Source organism: Lissotriton vulgaris, chromosome 2_1, assembly GCF_964263255.1.
Source record: "Lissotriton vulgaris chromosome 2_1, aLisVul1.2, whole genome shotgun sequence".
NCBI classification, from domain to species: Eukaryota; Metazoa; Chordata; class Amphibia; order Caudata; family Salamandridae; genus Lissotriton; species Lissotriton vulgaris.
Window position 1 is genome coordinate 356,569,990 of NC_141687.1, and position 20,833 is coordinate 356,590,822.

A 20,833-nucleotide genomic window follows, 5' to 3' on the forward strand; every position below is an offset into this window, starting at 1 on the left:
TGAGGTTGAATTCATAGCACTTTCAGGGAAATTTTATTGTGACAAACGTGCAAAGGCTTCACACTTTAAGGCCACACTTGGACAAGGTCTACGAATTCCTAAGTGCCACCTATGGGCAACATTGGTCTTTGTGCCATCAACGTACATATATATAGACACCAACTGTGTCTGGAAAAACAGCATATACTAAACCTGCTTAAGAACTCCCCCCAATATAGATAAAAACACAGTTTGAATACTTGAAATGAACAAGTTACTTACCTTCGGTAATGCTTTTTCTGGTGGATACAGTATCTGCCTGTGGATTCCTCACCTTGTAAATATCCCCGGCGTCAGCAGCATTCGGAAATTTTTCGTAGCTCTCCACTCTGACAAGGACGCCGTCACAATAGCATGGCTCCGCAAGCGGCTCTGCTGATGTCACTGGAGTCATAAGAGTGCCTCGTCGCTGTGATGACGTCAGTTCTGCCCTTTTTTCCGTGCCTTCGAGGCACACGGACGGACCAACAACAAATATATATATATAGTATACACAGTACATAATATTCAAACCAACACACAGTGTGAAATCAATGCAGGAAAGGAAAAAGAATAATACACTTCCTTTGAAAGTAACAGATAGATTTTATCACATTATCACTATTGTAGGTATACAAGGGTGGACAACGGGGAGGAGGGTGGGCCAGTGAGGAATCCACAGGCAGATACTGTATCCACCAGAAAAAGCGTTACCGAAGGTAAGTAACTTGTTCTTCTGATGGATACATCTGCCAGTGGATTCCTCACCTTGTGCATAGAGTCCTCAATCCCATAGGAGGGTGTCCACCGATCTATACCAAAAAGTCCTGCAGGGCAGAGCGCAGAAAGTGTCCATCCCTCCTCACTTCGGAATCTAAGCAGTAATACTTAGCGAAAGTATGGAGGGAGGCCCAAGTTGCTGCCCGACAAATGTCCTCCACAGGAACACCTCTAGCCAATGCAGATGTGGAAGACTTTGCCCTGGTAGAGTGAGCTCGAATACCCTCTGGGTGTTCCTTACCAGCCAAAGAATAACAGATCTTGATGTATGCAGATGTGGAAAACTTTGCCCTGGTAGAGTGAGCTCGAATACCCCCTGGGTGTTCCTTACCAGCCAAAGAATAACAGATCTTGATGCACAAGATAATCCACCTGGAAAGAGTGCGCTTGTGCACCACTCTGCCTTTCCAGCGACCAATGAAGCCCACGAAGAGCTGGTCATCCACACGATAGTCTTTAGTCCTATCGAAGTAAAAACTCATCGCCCTCTTAGGGCCCAGATTGTGAAGCCGCTCCTCCTCCTTGGAAGGGTGAGGGGGAGGATAGAATGTAGGAAGGGTAATGGACTGCCCCAGATCGAAGGGAGTTATCACCTAAGGCAGAAAAGCAGCCCTGGTCCTGAGTACCATTCTTTCAGCATGAATGGTCAAGAACGGGGGTGTCGAACTCAGAGCTTGAAGCTCACTTACCCTCCTTGCCGAGGTAATAGCAACTAGAAATACCGTTTTAAAAGATAACAGTCTCAAGGGAAACTTGTGCAAGGGCTCAAAAGGAGAACCCATCAAGTAGGTTAAGACAAGATTTAAGTCCCATTGAGGCACAATATAGGGAGTGGGCGGAAATTTGTTGGTAAGGCCCTTAATGAACCGTAACACTATGGGTGATTTAAACAAGGACGGCTGATTCGGCAAGCAAAGGAACACTGATAAAGTCGATAAATAATCCTTCACAGTAGCCACAGCAAAGCCTTGCTGAGATAGAGAGCAAACTGAAGGATGTTGGATAAACGAGCCCTCAAGGGATCAATAGATTTCTCTCCACACCATTTGACAAATTTGGACCACCTGTAGGAATAGATAGACTTGGTGGAGTGTCTCCTGGCCGATAAAATAACGTCCACCACGTCAGGTGGGAGAGAGAATGAGTTCAGGTTGCCCCGTTCAATCTCCAGGCAAGAAGGTGCAATCTCCGGAGGTGGGGGTGTAGAACCTACCCCTGCTTCTACAAGAGGAGGTCTGCGTTGAGAGGGAGACGGAGCAGAGGGTGTGATGAGAGGTGGAGTAGATCTGTGTACCACACCCTTGAGGCCCGGTCTTGGCGAATCTTCCTCAGATCCCGAGGAATCAAGGGTATGGGAGGAAATGTGTAAAGGAGTTGTGAGCTCCAACTCAACTGAAACGCGTCCCCCAAAGCTCCCTGCATCGGATACTGGAGACTGCAGAATGACGGGAAGTGAGCATTCTTGTGAGTGGCAAACAGGTCCACCCGAGGAGTTCCCCACATCTGGAAGACATAACGAATCACCTCCAGATGGAGCCCCCACTTGTGGTCGGCAGAGAACTGCCGACTGAGACTGTCCGCACGTACGTTCAGAACTCCGGCCAGATGATTTGCCATCAGACAAATCTGATGGTCTTGAACCCAGGACCAAAGTCGCAGAGCCTCTCTGCAGAGATAATGCGACCCTACTCCTCTCTGCTTGTTGACATACCACATTGCGGTATTGTTGTCCGTCAGGACCTGAACTGACTGACCGCGAAGGGAGGGGAGGAAGGCCTTGAGCGCCAAACGAATCGCCCGCAACTCTAGAAGGTTGCTATGAAGCAACCTTTCCTCTGGCGACCAAAGACCCTTGATCTCCAGATCCCCCAGATGAGCACCCCACCCTAGAGTGGATGCATCTGTTATCACTGTGGCCACCGATGGAGGAAGGTGGAAGGGCTTTCCTTGAGACAGATTGCCTTCCACGCTCCACCAAGACAGATCCGCTGCAGTGTCTCTGGAGATCTTGATCAACTCCCTGAGATCCCCATTGTGCTGATACCACTGCCTGCGGAGGCACCACTGGAGTGCCCTCATGTGCCATCGAGCATGATTGACCAACAGAATGCTGGAAGCAAAGAGACCGAGCAGGTGAAGGACCTTCAGGACTGGAAAACAACATTGTAAAACAAAGGAATCATTTCTGTATGTAGAGAATCCTTTGAGGAGGCGGGAATGTTCGACACACAGTAGTGTCCAGTACCGCAACTATGAACAGGTTGCGCTGAGAGTGCACCAGGTGAGATTTGGGCACGTTTATCGAAAAAACCCAATTTGAACAACAGCTAGGTTGTCACCTGCAGATGATGAAGCACCTTCTCTGGTGACTCCGCCTTGATCAGCCAGTCGTCCAGATAGGGGAAAACTGGAATCCCCGACCTCCTGAGATGGGTAGCCACCACTGCCATCTCCTTGGTGAAGACTCGAGGTGCAGTAGTAAGTCCAAACGGGAGAACAGCAAACTGATAATGTTGCGACCCCACCCTAAAACAGATATACTTTCTGTGCGACTTCAGGATTGGAATATGAAAATACGCATCCTGCAAGTCGATCGACACCATCCAGTCCTCCTGTTGCAGCGCTTGAAGAACCTGCGCTAGGGTGAGCATCTTGAACTTTTCCTGCTTCAGAAAAAGATTCAAGATCCTGAGATCCAGGATTGGGCGTAACCTGCCATCCTTCTTGGGAATCAGGAAATACCGGGAGTAGCATCCCTAACCCCTTTCCCGCTCTGGAACCACCTCTATTGCACCTTTCTTTAGTAATGTTAGAACTTCCTCCTGCAGGAGAAGAAGGTGGTCCTCGCAAACTGATAATGTTGCGACCCCACCGTAAAACAGATATACTTTCTGTGCGACTTCAGGAGTGGAATATGAAAATACGCATCCTGCAAGTCGATCGACACCATCCAGTCCTCCTGTTGCAGCGCTTGAAGAACCTGCGCTAGGGTGAGCATCTTGAACTTTTCCTGCTTCAGAAAAAGATTCAGGACCCTGAGATCCAGGATTTGGCGTAACCTGCCATCCTTCTTGGGAATCAGGAAATATCGGGAGTAGCATCCCTAACCCCTTTCCCGCTCTGGAACCACCTCTATTGCACCTTTCTTTAGTAATGTTAGGACTTCCTCCTGCAGGAGAAGAAGGTGGTCCTCCGAAAATGCACCTTGACAAGGAGGGTAATTTGGAGGGAATTCCCGAAAGGGAAGGACATACTCATTTTCCACAAGATTCAGAGCCCAAAGGTCCGTAGTGCCAGATTCCCAATCTTGTCGAAAATGGGTTAGTCGACCCCCACAGGACCCACATTATCCAGTATGGTGGATCTAGGGCTGCTTTGCCGGGGCAAGAGGGGGGAGGTAGCGGAGGAGGAAGAGGAGGGCTGACGACCTCATGGAAGACCTCTGTTCTTGCCTCTGTATGATTTATACAGAGTATTTTGCTGTTGCTGATGCGGCTGCCTGTAGGTCCGAAAGGATGACCTCCCAAAACCTTTGTATCTTCTGTAACTTGAACCTCTAGGCTGCACCTGCAGGCCCAAAGAATTAGCGGTGGCTTTGCTGTACTTAAACCTTTGCAAGGCTGCATCTGCTTTTTTACCAAACAGTCCTGAACTATCAAAAGGGAGGTCAAACAGAGTCGCATGAACATCTGGAGAAAACTCTGATGACCTGAGCCAAGCACTTCTCCTTGTGGCAACTGAAGAACCCATAATCCTAGCTACAGAGTCCGCAGTGTCCGACCACTCTGTATAAAATGGCGTGCAGCTGCCTGAGACTCCTTCAAGACTTCGTTAACAACATTTCTATCCTCCTCAGATAACTTAGGAGCAAGCTCTTTTGCAGAATCCATAAGAGCATGGATGTAACGACCCAAAAGGCAGGTGGCATTTGTAGACATCAAGGCAATACTTGCTGAAGAAAATATCTTTTTAGCCGATTGATCAAGTCTCATAGAATCTCTGTCTCCAGGGACTTGAGGAAAAGCCCCAGATGATTCTTTAGAACAAGCAGCTTGAACCACCAGGCTCTCAAGAGAAGGATGAGATGTAAGGAATTACGGGTCTCCTGGAGCCGCCCTATACCTCCTAGCGACACTTTGACCCTGCTGGAGCTAAAAAGGGCTTAGCCAGACATCCAAAACTGGTTCATTGATAGCATCATTAAAAGGCAATAATGGCTCTTTCACAGTGGAGGGAGAATGTAAAACCTCTGTTAAGATTTTAGACTTATACTAAGCTGTTGGATGCTGAAGATCTAAAAGTTCTGCTGCATTTTTGATAACTGTGTGGTAAGGAGCCACATCCTTAGAAGGAATATCTGTTGAGGGAGAAAGTTCCCAATCTGGGGATGTATCAAGTCCACTTGCCTCCTTTAATCCCAAAAAAAACTACCGACTCTTCCAGCTCACCTTCCTGCATTTTAACTTCTGCTCGATAGCACTGTTTTCCCAAAACTCTCTTCGTCTCTCGCCTCGACCTTATCCTTGGCTCCGGCGTCGGCGGTGCCAGACACAACTCTGATGGATCCGGTGCCGGCGTCAAACTCAGATACGTTGGCACAGTTTGAGTCGAACGAGGTCGAGCTGACGGCGCTGGAGATGAAGGATACTGTGTCGAAGTCCTTGGCGCCAGGAAATGCCAGGACGGAGCCGCTGGAAGAAACGGCAAAAACGGAGCCTGAGCATAAGCTTGAGGAACTCCCAGATTAAAGGCCATCGGACCCATGGGACCCAAAGTTGCTCCAGAGAGATACATAGCTCTCGAAAAGACTCGATACATTGCATTAAAGTAATGTGATGGATCAGTACCTGGGCCAGGAAAAGGTGGGTAGGGCCCGGGACATTTTCAGGCTGAGGCATTACCGGAGCCGGGCCAGCCGGCGCTGGCGGTGGAGCTAATATTTCATCTGGAACCTGAGCTTCATCCACCGGAACAGGAGACTGAGCTGACGTCGGTGAATGCACTGGAGAAGCTTCAGGCGAAGCAGAATGAACAGGAGTACCGTGAATTGAGCCTGAAAGTGATGGAGAGACGGAGTCCTTACGATGTCGAGGTACTGGTGGAGCCGAATCCTTGTCTGATCGGCGTAGAGAGCTTTTTCTTGTGTTTCTTTGACTTAGAAGCATGACTCGATGTCAACTTCGATCTCGACCTCGATCTTGACCTGGACCTCGATCTTGATCTTCTTCGACCTCTCTTCTCCTTTCTCATCTTAGCCATGAATAATTTGGCTTCTCTCTCCTTCAATGCCTTAGGGTTCATCTTGCGACAACAAGAGCAACCCTCGACATCGTGATCCGATGAAAGGCACCAAACACAATACTCGTGGAGGTCCGTGATGGACATATGTCCCACACATTCCCTACAGGGCTTGAAACCCGACTTCCTTGTAGACATCTTCAAAAAAGATACAAGAAAAGCAAGCCAGAAACACAATGTATCTACAAAACCACGGAGAGACTCAGAAGTCAGGGCGCGTCGACGGCGAGGAAAAAAGGGAACTGACGTCATCACGCCGACGAGGCACCCTTATGGCTCCAGTGATGTCAGCGGAGCCGCGTGCGGAGCCATGTTATTGTGACGTCATCCTGGTCGGCTTCGAGAGCCACGAAAAATTTCCGAATGCTGCTGGCGCAGGGGATATTCACAAGGTGAGGAATCCACTGGCAGATGTATCCATCAGAAATACCTTTATTGTGTATATATGACTCGTGTGGCATCACAGACACCAGTAATATCTGCTTAACCCAAAGATACTTGTATTTATGAAAATTAGTTGCACACTCCAGTTAAATTCCTACAGTTCTCTCTTTTCACGGCATCAGATACTCACGTTTTATCGCCAGCAGGGTGTTCCCATGACAACATGCCACCGACACAACAACGTAGGGGTAGTTCTCCTCCACTTGCACAGGCCTTGGTATGCCAGAATCCTCGTCCTTGCGCCCTAAGCGTCCCCTGGCACCCTTTCCCCAAGTGTACACCTCACCATCTGTTAAGAGAGTGATCAAAATATGAATTCACCATCCTAAAGCATTCATAGGTTCACAGACAATATAAGAGCTGTTTCTCCACTCTTTTCTACCCGGTGCTCTTAATGAAGTAGGATACATTGCAGGAACTTTTTTACTGAAGGCTTACTTTGGTGTCAATAGGATTACTGCAGATCCTAAACATCTCCTCAATAAGAATTCACCCAGTAGTTCACTTGTAAAAAAAATAAGTGCTGGGGCTCTGGTCAGGCGGCAGCTTGCACCAGTCAATTTGTCCTGTTAGCGCCGCCTAAAACAGAAACAACCTCAAGCCATGAAAGAGGGGGAAGGGTGTGGCTTAATGGGCAGAGCTGCAGACTTTGGAGCTGGGGAACCAGGTTCGAGTCTCGGCATCAGCACAACATCCTGTGATTCTGGGCAAACCCCTTAATCTCCCCGTAAATGAATGTGTCCTTCAATATTAGTCATAAAAAGAGTTGGGGTTGATGATTAAATGCTGGTGCTGAGCACTGGAAACCACCGGCTCAAATTAAGCACTGACTTCACCTCTCTTATCCAGCTTTGCATAGTTCTGTACAAACAGCTGTAAATAGCGGCCCTCCCATCACAGTTACATATGAGGCTCTGAATCTGAGGAACTACCGCCAGCCACCTCACCTGCTCCGATGGCTACGGTGAAGGCATCTCCACATGCCACCATTGTGAGCTTTGCGCCTTGCATCCCAGAGACCAGGTAGGGGGCACGGCTGTTCCGACGGGTGCTAGTGCCCAGTTGACCATGCTGGTTACTTCCAAATGTGTAACATTGTCCGGACACTGAGGATACAAGACAACACATCATGAATGAGGAGAAAAGTGCAGACGTAAAAGGCAGACATGAAAAACAACTTGCCAGCGACTGAAAAGCGGTGAGGTGTGTCTCGTGCAGCAGAAACTGTCTGGACGTAGCACTGAAGAACAGCATAAAATTCAAACAGAACCAGGAACACCATACTGGTGAGCTTCCTTGTAATCTATGGCATGCTTGCTTTTCAGAAAGATCTAAAAATGTCCCCATTCAAGTTTAAGTTAATTAATGATATGTAGGTTAAGCTTAATTAGCAAATCAAAATAATTAAAGATAAAACATTCAAGGCGCCTGGCTTCAGGTACAAGACTGGATCAAAAGCCTGGCCGAAGGACAGTTGGGGTCCGCTGGTCACTTGTCTTGCACTAGAGAAAGTCAATGATGGCTCACTAGTGACTGAGAGAATGAAATTGCAGATCAAAATAAATGGGGCCAAATACGGGACAATCGTTGTAAACGATGTTTACCGTATTATTTCTTGATTCCATTGTGAGATAGGTAAATCCGAGCATGAGAGATGAAACATGGTTATGTGATGGACTTTGACTTATACGATATTTGCTTATTTAAAATAACCCATATTCCATCCAGATGAATACATGTTCTGTTTAAATCAGACACACTCAGATAATGCTAACAATGTTCTGTTGTTAGATATGAAGACTAGAGTGGTGGCTGTTAGAATAGAAAAGGTCACAGAAGTTGTATAAATGTCAAAAGAAATTTACTTGGAAAAGTTTTATTTTAAATTTTAAAACAATGAATAAAACATAAAAAGGCTCCATAAATAACATGATATAATTAATTTAAATGTAAAATAAATTAAGGAAAAAAACAGAGTGGTAAAGCTCAGTTATTATAGCAAAGCTTGGACTTCTGTATATGGGCATGCAAAATACAGAATACAATTAGCGATCAAAACGGCAAGCCTATGTAGAGCTTACATAATGGAAAACACTAACATTAGGCCATACATGAAAGAAAGCCATATAAGTCACTGAATTCAAGACCAAGACATGTCACAGCTTAAATATCAATCTTGAGCTAACAATAATCTATTTGTAGCTAATCACAGTACTCCCTGACACTGATGCATATTCTAATATTGAAACCTATCTCTAGATACTAAGGGATACCAATTCATGGTACTTGCATAACTGGTCAGCAGTATGCTCTTTAGGGGGATCTTTCAAATGCTTTATACTTTTATACCAGAAAATGCTAGCTCCGGGCTCTCCAAGACATAGTAAAATAAGTTAGTCACTGAATGCTATGACATATCAGAACTAATATTATTATTATTTATGGTTTTTGTTAAGTGCATCAATCATCCCCGAGGGGACATCACAACGCTAAGATGCTATCTGTCATTATGCAGAGGTACTAAATAGCAAGAGAAAATGCCATTTGGTCCTAAACAGCCACGTCTTTTAATTTCTCCCTATCGCCTGTTACTCTGGTACAGCGCATTAGAGTAATTTGAATGCAGTTGTGGTCATATTTCAGTCTTAGCGTTCCGCGTCCATGGAAGGGAACAGGGACCAGTGGATGCAACATCAAATCTGAGACCAAAGAATCTATACCCTCACTTTGTCTGTTCTCTGGTTTCACCAACAACCTTCACTATGTTCCCCCATTGGAATGCCATGGGCATTTACGCAGTCCCAGAGCTCTTCAGACCGTAGAGTATCTTCCTCGGCGTTTGTCTATTTCTCTACTTCTGTTTTCCATATGCTATAAGGTGGTCTTTCATTGTACTGCATCTCAATATCTCTCCGGGCAATCACAAGAGCCGAGTCCAGAAATCTATTTCCAGCTTTTTTCAGTTTCTGCCGAAGGTATAAATACATCTCTGTGTAATGCTCTCTCTAGGTCCATAATAACATAGGTCGAAAAGAGAGTTATCACAGGTTAGCCCCAAACGATATGCATGAAATCAGCACCGAGATTCGCACATCTTGGCAAACCTTGTCTTCTGCCCACGTTATGGCGTTCAGTTGATGAGGGGTGAGGTAGATGGGAGGCAAGTAGTTAAATTGAGTGTGCCTAAAATAAAGTGTTTGCTAGGGCTCTGCTTGGCTGTTCGAGTACCTGCTCCTATTCCTTATCCTTTTTTTTATTTCGCACAACGGTCAACGCTGGTCCAATAAAAGGAGTTGCATACTTGGCATTTCACAGGAACCTTTGTAAAAAGTGCAGGCTTTTTACAAAACTGCCAATTTAGCGATTTTTTGTGCTAATTGTTAAATCGTAAAATCCTGGAGGTTCTGTTTATATAACCAGGACACTAGCTTGCATTCCCTATTGAACCTAAGGAGGGTTTGGAGTAGGTCATGAGTTGGTGGTGACGGTCATTCCAAATGTGCGTATAGTATGTGTCACTACACCATACACCAAGAACTGTGTGTCCAGCAACCATTGTTCGGTGACCATAGAGGCCAAACTTCTAAGAGAACAGCCGGCATAGCAATCTCCCACCATTTCTATCCCTACAGTTGTCCATTCCCTTAGGCACCTGATAGGGAAAAACCTTCTTCTAAGACTGGGTAGTTTGTCTAGAGGAATGTTGGGCTATATAAGTGATTCTGTTGCTTTTCTTTAACTATGCGTTTCCAGCAGCGTATCACAATACTGGCGAGGCTAGGTTGGTGGTGTATCTGTAGTAGTATAACAAACAGGAGCACAATTAACATTTCTTTCCCCGCCATCTCCTCAATCTCTACCTATTTCTGTGAGAATAAATTTCACAAGTCACCTGGCCAGCCACTGCATCTGCGCTGTTACGTATTATGCTTCGAAATCCGGAGCCCCTAAGCCCCGCCTCTTATTTGGGGAATTGCAGTATATGCAGAGACACTCTATGTCCCCCTCCATTCCAGGCAGGACTTCAAACCATCGCTGAGGCACCCATATCGAAAGGTTAGCAAAATAGGACTGTAAGCGCGGGACCTTACAACACACTTACTCGTTAGCGTACCCTTCTCTGAATTCTAATGGTATCCCTTTATTTAATTCTGTTGGTGCTAGGGTAACAGTCTACAAGAATGTACGCCACCACTTTATTTATTTATTTATTTATTTATTTATAAAATTTCTAGAGCGCACAACTACCTTACGGTGTCTCGGCGCTAGAGTTCGTTAGGATTGCAGAGAGCTCCTACATAGCTTACTGGTTGAAAAGCCATGTTTTGATGTGCTTCCGAAATATGAGTAGGGAGGAGCTTGATCTAATATTAAGAGGGAGCTCATTCCACAATTTTGAAGCGGCAATTGTGAAGCGCTTATCGCCCCATGTTGCTTTCTAAGTGCTTGGAATATGGAGTAGCTGGGATGCCTCAGAGCGTAAAGAACGCTTAGGTTTGTATGAAGTGATGGATTTTTTTAAAAAGTCCGGTCCGGTATTATTCAGTGTTTTATAAATGATGCACAAGGCCTTGAACTTTGTACGGCTTCTCACTGGTAGCCAATGAAGTTGGCGAATGATGGGCGATATGGATGAGAATTTAGGTGTGTCAGTTAAAATTCTTGCTGCAGCATTTTGCACTAATTGTAATTTATTCATGACTTGTTCCTGTGCATTCAGCCATAGTGCGTTGCAGTAATCAATCTTTGAAAGGACTAGTGTAGACATTAGGGTTTTGCCTGCGTTAGGAGGAAGAAAAGGAAGAAGCTTTTTTACCATTCTCAGAGTATAAAAGGACGCCGAGACCACTGCATTAGCATGGCTATGGAAAGTAAGCTTATTGTCGATTAGAACTCCGAGGTTCCTAACTTTTTGCACAGGGTGAGGAGGATCTCCCAGCTCTGCTGGCCACCAAACTGGTGACCAAGACGGGGTCAGTTCACCAAAGAGCATGACCTCCGTCTTGTCAGAGTTTAATTTTAGGCCTTCTACCTATCCTACTTATAGAACCAAGAAACCTAGTCTAGTAATCTGGCTTTGTTCAGAAAATTCTGCCTTAGTGTATCCTTGGACAACCCACTAAATAAACATGTCCCAACATAATCGTCCTTCAGCCATTACAATCCCCATCCACACCATGAAGTGCTGTTCACCCTATGTGGGAAGGGTATGCCCAGACGTGGGTCCCTTGCTCACTACGTCACTGGAGTCAAGCTATCCTGGCTAAGCTAAGCTGATAGCCAGAAACCGGTCCTATTATGCTTGACCCCGGTCCAGGGAAGACATGGCTTGGCAGTTCGGGCTGGACTGTTCCCATGAGGCACAGGGTCAAGACTGATTTGCATATGGCCATGTCTAAACTGGGGTGGCTTGGTGAGCAAAATAACAATGGATTAAACCCAGATCTGTGACTGGGGGTGAATGTTTTGCCATTGTGCAACATTCCATCCATCATCTTATGTGTTTTGCTGTTCCCCCTATATGAGAAGGGTATGTCCAGACGTGGGTCCCTTGCTAACTACACCACTGGAGTCAAGCTATCCTGGCTGAAGAAGGCTGATAGCCAGAAACCAGTCCTAGGAGGAAGACATGGCTTAGTAGTTCGGGCTGGACTGTTCCCATGAGGCACAGGGTCAAGACTGATTGCATATGTCTGAACTGGGGTGGCTTGGTGAGCAAAATACCGATGGATTAAACCCAGATCTGTGACTGGGGGTGAATGTTTTGCCATTATGCAACATTCCATCCATCATCTTGTGTGTTTTGCTGTTCACCCTATGTGGGAAGGGTATGCCCAGACGTGGGTCCCTTGCTCACTACGCCACTGGAGTCAAGCTATCCTTGCTGAAGACGCTGATAGCCAGAAACCGGTCCTGGGATGCTTGATTCCGGTCCAGGGAAGACATGGCTTGTTAGTTCGGGCTGGACTGTTCCCTTGAGGCACAGGGTCAAGACTGATTTGCATATGGCCATGTTTGAACTGGGGTGGCGTGGTGAGCAAAATAACAATGGGTGAATGTTTTGCCATTGTGCAACATTCCACCCATCATCTTGTGTGTTTTGCTGTTCACCCTATGTGGGAAGGGTATGTCCAGACGTGGGTCCCTTGCTCACTACGCCACTGGAGTCAAGCTATTCTGGCTGAAGACAGCTAATAGCCAGAAACCGGTCCTAGGATGCTTGATTCCGGTCCAGGGAAGACATGGCTTGGCAGTTCGGGCTGGACTGTTCCCATGAGGCACAGGGTCAAGACTGATTTGCATATGGCCATGTCTGAACTGGGGTGGCTTGGTGAGCAAAATAACTATGGATTAAACCAAGATCTGTGACTAGGAGTGAATGTTTTGCCATTGTGCAACATTCCATCCATCATCTTGTGTGTTTTGCAGAATCAAGGACACAACGGAATATTAATATCTGGGAGTAAAGCTAGATAAAGCGGCCGATTTCTGGCTCGGAAACATAGCATTAGGCACAAAGGCCTAGCGCTATTCATCTCCTTACAAAACGTTAAACACAAAACTAAAAAGCCCTTCGATCCTGCCTTTGGCACAGGTGGTCCGCGCAAAGCTGCTACCAACAGCGAGGCACAGAAAGGAAGAGATGCCAAAATACTTGATGCCACAGTAACAACTGCATACAGGATCATCATCGGGCTACTTAAATATACATAGCCTGCACAAATTAGACTCGAGATTGGTCTGCTGAAACAATCAAATTGCAAGGCAAGGGGCTTACATCATCAACTGGGATAAAGTGCGGAAAGCCGAACAGTTATGGAAGGAGATTCAATTACACACTGCAACCCCTACTGAGGAGTATCTCAACAACAGTTTACAGAACATGGGGCTAAATCAGCTTTGGGAAACACCTAAGCCACCACCTTTAAAAAACTGGTATGGAAGACAGTGAAACATCTTTCGTGGCTGGAAGACAAGGCTGCCTTATTAAAAATGTCCCATGGCTGGATGACTCTAAACTCCTACGCGAAGCCTACATCACAAAATTATTTTAACTTGGGGTACGCAAAAAACATAAAGATCAGCTTCATGAAATATAGGCTTGGCTTGTTACCATGTATGCAGCACTTACCACCCTAGCTAAGGGTGAAAGAAGGTTCCACATGCCGCTTATGTGGATCAGCGACAGACCTGCTGCACATACTATGCTCCTGCAAAGAACTTTTAAAGGAACAGAAACAACTGTTAAAATGACAATTTAACATACGAGGTGTACGCACAAGGAGACAAGCGGTACTGACATGCTTCGCATCCACCGATCCACAACTGAACTGTTGCTTAGTAAAATATCTGAGGTTATGCAAGCAGAAAATGCCAGAATTGCAGCTATAAAAAGCGACTACATACCCTATAGCTTCACCCGCCGGCGTAGAGCAACGCTTTTAGCAATAGTTTTTTTTTTTAATACATTTTTATTAACTCCATAGACAAAACAGTGGTTTACATCACAGTTTAAACATTACTCGCATTTTCATACCAGATCAAAGCAGGGCTCAGCGCATGCAGCAACAAATGCAAACTTTACAGTGAGCAGGATTACATCAATTAAGCAGTATTTCGAGTGGATCGTCAACCCTAGATGTCACTGGGGGCTCGCAGATGTGTCCTCTGTACTCATTCCAGCTGGACCAAATGTCAGCCCATTTCTGTGGGCATCCCCTCGCCACATAAACTGTCTTTTCCTGAAGCATGCACCAATCCATGTCTTTTTTCCATGGATCAATCTTTGGTGGCGTACCAGCCCCCCAGAGTCTCGCTACATTCCGTTTTGCGATTACAAATCCAAGTGTAGCCCAGGTCTTACCCCATACCGACAGATCGGTGGGTTCCCATATATTCAGCAGGCAACGTTTAGCCTCCACTCGCAATTGCACCCCCCAAACCTCATGCATGCGTTGATGTATTTTACGCCAGTAACGCTGTATAAGAGGGCATTCCACAAAATATGGAAAAAGGACCCTGCCTCCCCGCATCCCCTCCAGCAAAGCCCGTCAAAGCCACGGCCCATCAGTCGCGGCCTTGTGCCTGAAATGTACACTTGATGAAGTATTTTAAGTTGAATAAGACGGAGTCTGGCCGATATAGCCACCTCCCTCGGAGATGCCAGCGCTCCATTCCATTCATCTTCATAGATTTCCAACCCGTCAGCCTCCCATTTCCCTTTAAGAGTGTGCAGCAGCTCAGGGGAGTTATTAACGATTTTCTTGTAAGTGAGGGAGATGGCGTGGTCAGGGATGTGGCTGTCTAGTAATCTGTCCTCCAGGGGGGAGGACGCTGAAGGAAGGGTCCCAGGAGGAATGCTGGATTGAAGGGAGTGGCGAACCTGCAAGTAGCGATAAAATTCCCTATGGGCAAGCTCATAGGTCTGCTGGAGGTGCTAGAACGATACAACCCCTTTGGGGCCCCACAAGCCTCGGACGTGAGAAATCCCGATTAGGTCCCAGCTACGGATCCCTTTCGTGCGGTGCAGGCCGCCCAAACTCTCGGAGGCTCATAGTGGAGTGGACATGGTAATGGTATTTGCCCAACCCAACTCCTTCTGTACCACGTGCCAAAGTTGCACAGAGTGTTTGGTGGGCCCGGTGAGCGAGAACCTACCCGGTTTGGAGTAAAGCGCTCTTTCATAGTTCCCCCCCGGTAGCAGCCAACTGGCCATCCCGTATCCGGGTTCACCTCCAGCAGAGTACGTGCCTTGGTAGATGGCGGAGAGGTGTGCTGCCCCGTAGATATCAGGTAAGGCAATACCCCCATCAAACCAGCCAAGCGTTAGCTTTTGAAGGGATATTTGGGGCGCTCCTACCCTCAGCAGCTCACGGAGTAGGGCTTTGAGTGTAGCAAAGTAGGACTGCGGCACTAGATCCGGGTGGTTCTGTAGTGCATACAAGAATCTGGGCAGGGCCATCATCTTAAATAACGACGCCCTACCCAAAAGGGACAGTGGAAGCTTGCGCCAAGCGGCCTAGTCCCTCCGGAACCTATGCAGGGGGGGTTGGGGGGGGAGGAGATTCATCGTATAGCGTGTGCTCGCAATCTTGGAAATATAGACCCCCCAAGTACTTGAACCCGTCTGCAGCTATAGAAATCGGGAAACCACGGGGTACAATCGGTGGGCCTCCCTGGAGGACATACAGGATCGATTTACTCCAATTTATACTGTAGCCAGAGTTACGCCCGAAGCTAGTAAAAATGTCCAAGGCAACAATTAGAGATTTACTGGGATTAGTCAGGTATAGAAGGATGTCGTCCGCATAAAGCGAGATCCTGTCCTCCCAGCTGTCCGCCCAACGGATTCCCTTTATGGAGAGGTCTTGTCGGATCCAGGCCGCTAAGGGCTCTAGGGATAAGGTAAAAAGCAGTGGTGAGAGTGGGCACCCCTGTCGCGTTCCCCTCTCCAGGGCGAACAACTCAGATATTTTATTGTTGACAGTAACTTGGGTGAGTGGCTCCGAGTAAAGAAGGCGGACCCATTCAATGAATTCGGGTCCAAAACCCATCTTCCGGAGGACCGCTATCATGTATGTCCATTCCAGAGTGTCGAAAGCCATGGCCGCATCCAGGGACACTAGGACAGCGGCCTCTCGGAGAGTGTGGCAGCGCCCCACCACTCCCTGGACGCGGCGGAGGTTAAGCGCAGTGTTCCGGTATGGCATAAACCCCGACTGGTCCGGGTGGACCAGCGTCGACAGGACTGGTCGGAGTCTATTGGCTAGGACTTTAGCGAGGATCTTGGGTTCAAAATTGAGCAGAGAGATAGGCCTATAGGAGGCACAAAGGTTTCTAGGTTTGCCTTCCTTTGGAATGGCTACTATGGTAGCTATCCGTTGATCCCTGGGTAATATGCCCTGCTCCTTACTGTCCTCGAACTTCCTCTTAAGGTATGGACTGAGGCCGTCAGCCTTGATCTTATGAAGCTCGATAGGGAGTCCATTAGGTCCCATAGCCTTTTCAGACCGCAGATCGGATATGGCCCTGCTCAGCTCCTCTACCGAGAGAGGTGCCTCCAAAAGCTCCCTTTCCACCTCCGTAAGGGTAGGCATTCAGATGTCGGCCAGCAAGTCGACAGAGTCCTCCTCCGGCCGGTCAGACCCTCTACTGTACACCCGCCGGTAGTGTTTCTCAAACTCCTGTACCACCTCTCTGTGTTCCGTTACCACCGTGCCCGAGTCCGTCAAAATTTCCGCTACCACCTTGCGTGACTGCTGTTTCTTGTCCAGCCACGCAATAAGTTTGCCTGCCTTGTCTCCTTGATCGTAAATCCTCCCCTTCCTATCTCTAAGGGTGGTGTGCGCCGCATCCGTGGCTAGCGCCTTGTATTCCTCACGTTTGAGGCGCAGTCGGTGCACCTCTTCCGGGTCGTCACTAACGAGTACCGCTGCCTCAAGGGCATGCAAGTCCTCCTCCACCTTAAGAATCTGTGCCTCCCGCCCTCTCCGGCGGCCGGCAATCGCCGACAGGGCCTCCCCCCTCAGCACCGTCTTAAAGGCCTCCCATAGTATGGCTGGGGACTCTACCGTGCCATCACTTTCCTCAAAGTAACGGTCAATCACCTTAGATAGGACCTTACGGGTTTCCGGATTTCGGAGATGCCAGGCACTGATCGGAGCTACCATGCCCTCTCGCTCGTTCCCTACCGTGATGTGGATTAGCAGAGGGGAATGGTCTGATATACCACGTGCCAGATGGGTGGCCTCTCGGACAACCGTGCCGCATTGTAGTGGAGCAAAAATATAATCCAAACGGGAGAAGGAGCGATGGGGACCAGATAGAAAGGTGTATTGCCTGTCGGCAGGATGTTTAAAGCGCCAGAGGTCCGTGAGACCAAAAGTATCCGCATAATCAGCAAGCCACAGCTGACCATGGGGAAGATGTCTAGGGGAATGTTTATCATAGTGACCTGAAACTACTGCGTTAAAGTTGCCTCCAACAAAAATTCGACCCTCTGGAAGGGAGAGGAGGAGCTTCCCTAAAGCCTGAAAGGACTGGGTTTGCAATCCCGGTGGGACATAGCAAGTAACCAGGTTAAGTGTGTCTCCCTCCCATTGGCTTGAAAGAGCTGCATATCTACCCAGTGAGTCTGTCTCAGTGTGGTCAATGGATAGGGACAGGCCTCGTCGTATCATAATGCCAACCCCTCGGGAGCCAGAGGTGAAGCCAGCATGCAGAAAAAGGGAGTAGCCAAACCTGTTCAGCGCGTGACATGTGTTGCCCAGAAGGTGGGTCTCTTGCAGCAGAACCACATCAGGCGCGTGCCTTTTAAGAAATTGCAAGACTATTGTTCTCTTCAGCTTGTCCCCAGTCCGTTAACGTTCCAGCTCAGAATTTTAAGGCTTTTATCCCACCCCATGTCGGAAGACCTGGTGAAATGCATGCAAAACCCCGCCACAACCGGCACCACAGTATAGAATAGTCATTTTCATCATGAGTGACAACACCAAACAAGCCCAAACCCCTTTCCCCCAACTCCCCCGTCCCCGTCCACCCATCCCGTCCAAACACCCCACCAGATCCCACCCCCCGTTTCCCCCCAAACAGGCCGCTCTCCTTGCATCCCTGCTCCGTAGGTGTACAACTACTCACATCCCCAATTAGCAGAGAGCCTTTCGCCCAGAACCCCAACGTAGAGTGGAGATAGGCTCCTCTCCTCTAGAAGCTTAATGCTAAGGGGAACGTGCGCCAGCCCAAGCTCCAGCCTCCAACTTGGAATATTTTAACATACCAATCCAGCTCTCTAGCCATCATAGCAGTTAGCCCCTAGGGAGGGGCCTGCACTAACAGAGTTAAACAGTGTCCCAACATGTTCTCGGCAAATATACCCCACGCAGTCAGTTGCCCAAGGGGAGCAGCACATATATACTCCCCGACTAATCACAGCACGGCAGCCCAGTACAGCAACCACTTGCCGCCCGACTGCTCCCCCAAGGACAAGGGCATGACCACTATGCGCAGGTTGTTTAATATGTTACAGTTCGTAGAAGGTCACGCCTTTCGGTCCATTTCCGTAACCGCTATTCTGTCTCGTGGAGAACGTCCCGACGGGGACTGGCCGACCGCGATCTCCAGGAGCGCGGACTCCGGCCCCCTGCCTCCGACTGTCCCGTTGTCGAACCAGGTGAAGCAGCCTGCGTGTCTCTCCAGCTGCCCCCTCCTGGCTGTCCCGATTCCTGGGTGCCCCCTTATCCAGCCAACTCTGTACGTCAGAGGGATTTGTGAAAAATAGGGATTTGCCACCGGCGATAACCTTAAGTTTGGCTGGGAAGAACATCATATATTTTATCCTTTTTCATGTAGTGCTGCCTTGACACCTGTAAAAGTACGGCGCTCCCTCTGTACCTGTAGCATGAAATTTGAGAAGAAACGGATAGTGGCATTTTCATATAGATGGTCACCCGATAGCCTAGCCGCTTGTAGGATGGCATCTCTATCGGGATAGTTCAGGACCTTCGCTAGGATAGTTCTAGGTGGTGCGCCTGGTTTCGGCTTGGGGATGGGTGCCAAATGTGCGCGCTCAATGGTGAAGATTCGAGAAAGGAGCTTAGGTTTCAGGTGGTTGAGTATAAGGTCCTCAAGGAAAAGCTCCACGCTTGGCCCCTCCGTTTCCTCCGGAACACCCACCAGGCCAATATTGCTCCTCCGGGCCCGCCCTTCCTGGTCCTCAAGCGTGAGGGCCGTCTGTCGGTGTTGGTGGACCAGCTCATTGACCCGGGTCTCAAGTGATTTGGTGGCAGTCTGAAGCTCCCTGAGTCCGTCTTCATTGGCACGGGCTCTGTTATATGTCTTGTTGAGGTCCGCTCGAAGAAGGTTGACCGCAATGGATACTCTGTCTATTTTAGTCTCGAGATTAGTGCCCAGGGACTGTATAGCCGCCATGATAGAGGCAAGCGATGGCTCTTTGGGGGAAGCCACCTCATCCGCCGCACCAACTTTAGGGGGGGTCCCCTTCTGGACAGCATATTTGCCCAATTTGTTGGATTGCGTGGGGACATTAGGCTTGGGCCTCATGACGGCCCGCAGGTTGTACAGAACCCTTGCAGCCAGAACAGGGGATCAGCGAAGGAAGGCCCCAGCACCCCGGCCCAGCCGAGCGCCACCCCACGAGTCTCAGAAGCAGTGCAACACCAGTCCCGACCCGGGGTCAGTCCGGAGAGATCAGCCACAATCGTTCAAGACCCCAAACCAGGGACAGCAAGCACCATCCAAGCCCTCCTGTCGATCTCTCCAGCAGGGGGTGTCTCCTCGTGCCCCACGCCCTGTAAGGATATTTGCTGGTAGGCAATGTCGGGCCCAGTATGGCTCAGGAGCCCTCCGCACCGACCCGCTTCAGGCCACACCCGTTGTCGCCTCTCAAGATCCACCACCGCCTTCCGCAGTAGGGCGTTGACTCAGGCGTTAGACATTGCCTAAGCTTGGATGCCCAGAAAGGATTCAGTGCCCGTTGGGAGCAGCCAGCAGGAAAGTTTAGAGTGTGCGGCGAAAGTCCGTGCCGCGGTAGGTCAGAGCCCCCGAGTTCCAACACAGTGGGGGGGAGGGAGGGTAAGTCTCCGCAATGTCCCAGTGACTCCCCACCTTAGGCGTGTCCGACTGTACCCTGTGGGGCAATCCCAGCCCAAACGGGCTTCCGGCGACCTCAAGGGGTCGGCCCCCGGTGGCTGGGGGGGAAGGCGGGCCGGAGCGGCTGTCCCCAGGGTCCTGTGAGCCTCTATGCGTGTGGCGACCGACGTTTGCACCCCCTCCTCTTCACCAACCAATGTGGGCAGGCTGGTCTTTCCCCGCGGCGGGCCGCCCAAGGCCGCAAAGCCGGGGTCTCGCCTGAGACCCGGCCTGCCAGCGGTTGGAGCCGTCAGTAGCCAGCAGAGAGTTATAGCGCCGGAGGCCCGCAGTGAATCTGCCCCCGTGGCTGGCCTCAGCGAGGCCCTGTAGTCATCCACACGGGGGGGCACTCGGGGCAGAAGGAACTCCCGGGCTGGCAGCGACGGGGAGGCCCCCAGCGTCAAGGCCTCACACTCCACCAGGTTCTCCTTCCGGGCCACCCATGCTACCCTTGGCCCAGCGACCGGCCGTCGACAGGTGGCCCCCAGCCAGCACCAGCCGCTCCCCAACCAACAGATGGGGGGCCCAAGAACCCAAGCCACACCAACGGGCTCCAGTCGCCGGAGGGTCGCCGGGAGTCGCCGGAGCTCCGACAGTACATAGGCCGAGTAGGCCTCACATCCGGGACCTTTTCCAATGTTCAGGC

General features: G+C 49.1%; 1 protein-coding gene across 3 annotated transcripts in view; it reads right to left on the reverse strand.

The window, feature by feature from the left end:
* NEK8 (NIMA related kinase 8) overlaps positions 1-20,833 on the reverse strand; it is a 232,474-nt gene that overhangs the window by 20,473 nt on the left and 191,168 nt on the right. For all 3 annotated transcript variants that reach the window (XR_015308377.1, XM_086955147.1, XM_086955146.1), the window contains exons 13-14: positions 7,488-7,646; positions 6,671-6,829 (exon numbers count right to left, since the gene is read on the reverse strand). Coding sequence is in view for 2 of the 3 variants with exons in the window: in XM_086955147.1 (XP_086811273.1) it covers positions 6,671-6,829; positions 7,488-7,646 (318 nt within the window). In the remaining variant the exon portion in view is untranslated. The remainder of the gene's footprint in view (positions 1-6,670; positions 6,830-7,487; positions 7,647-20,833) is intronic.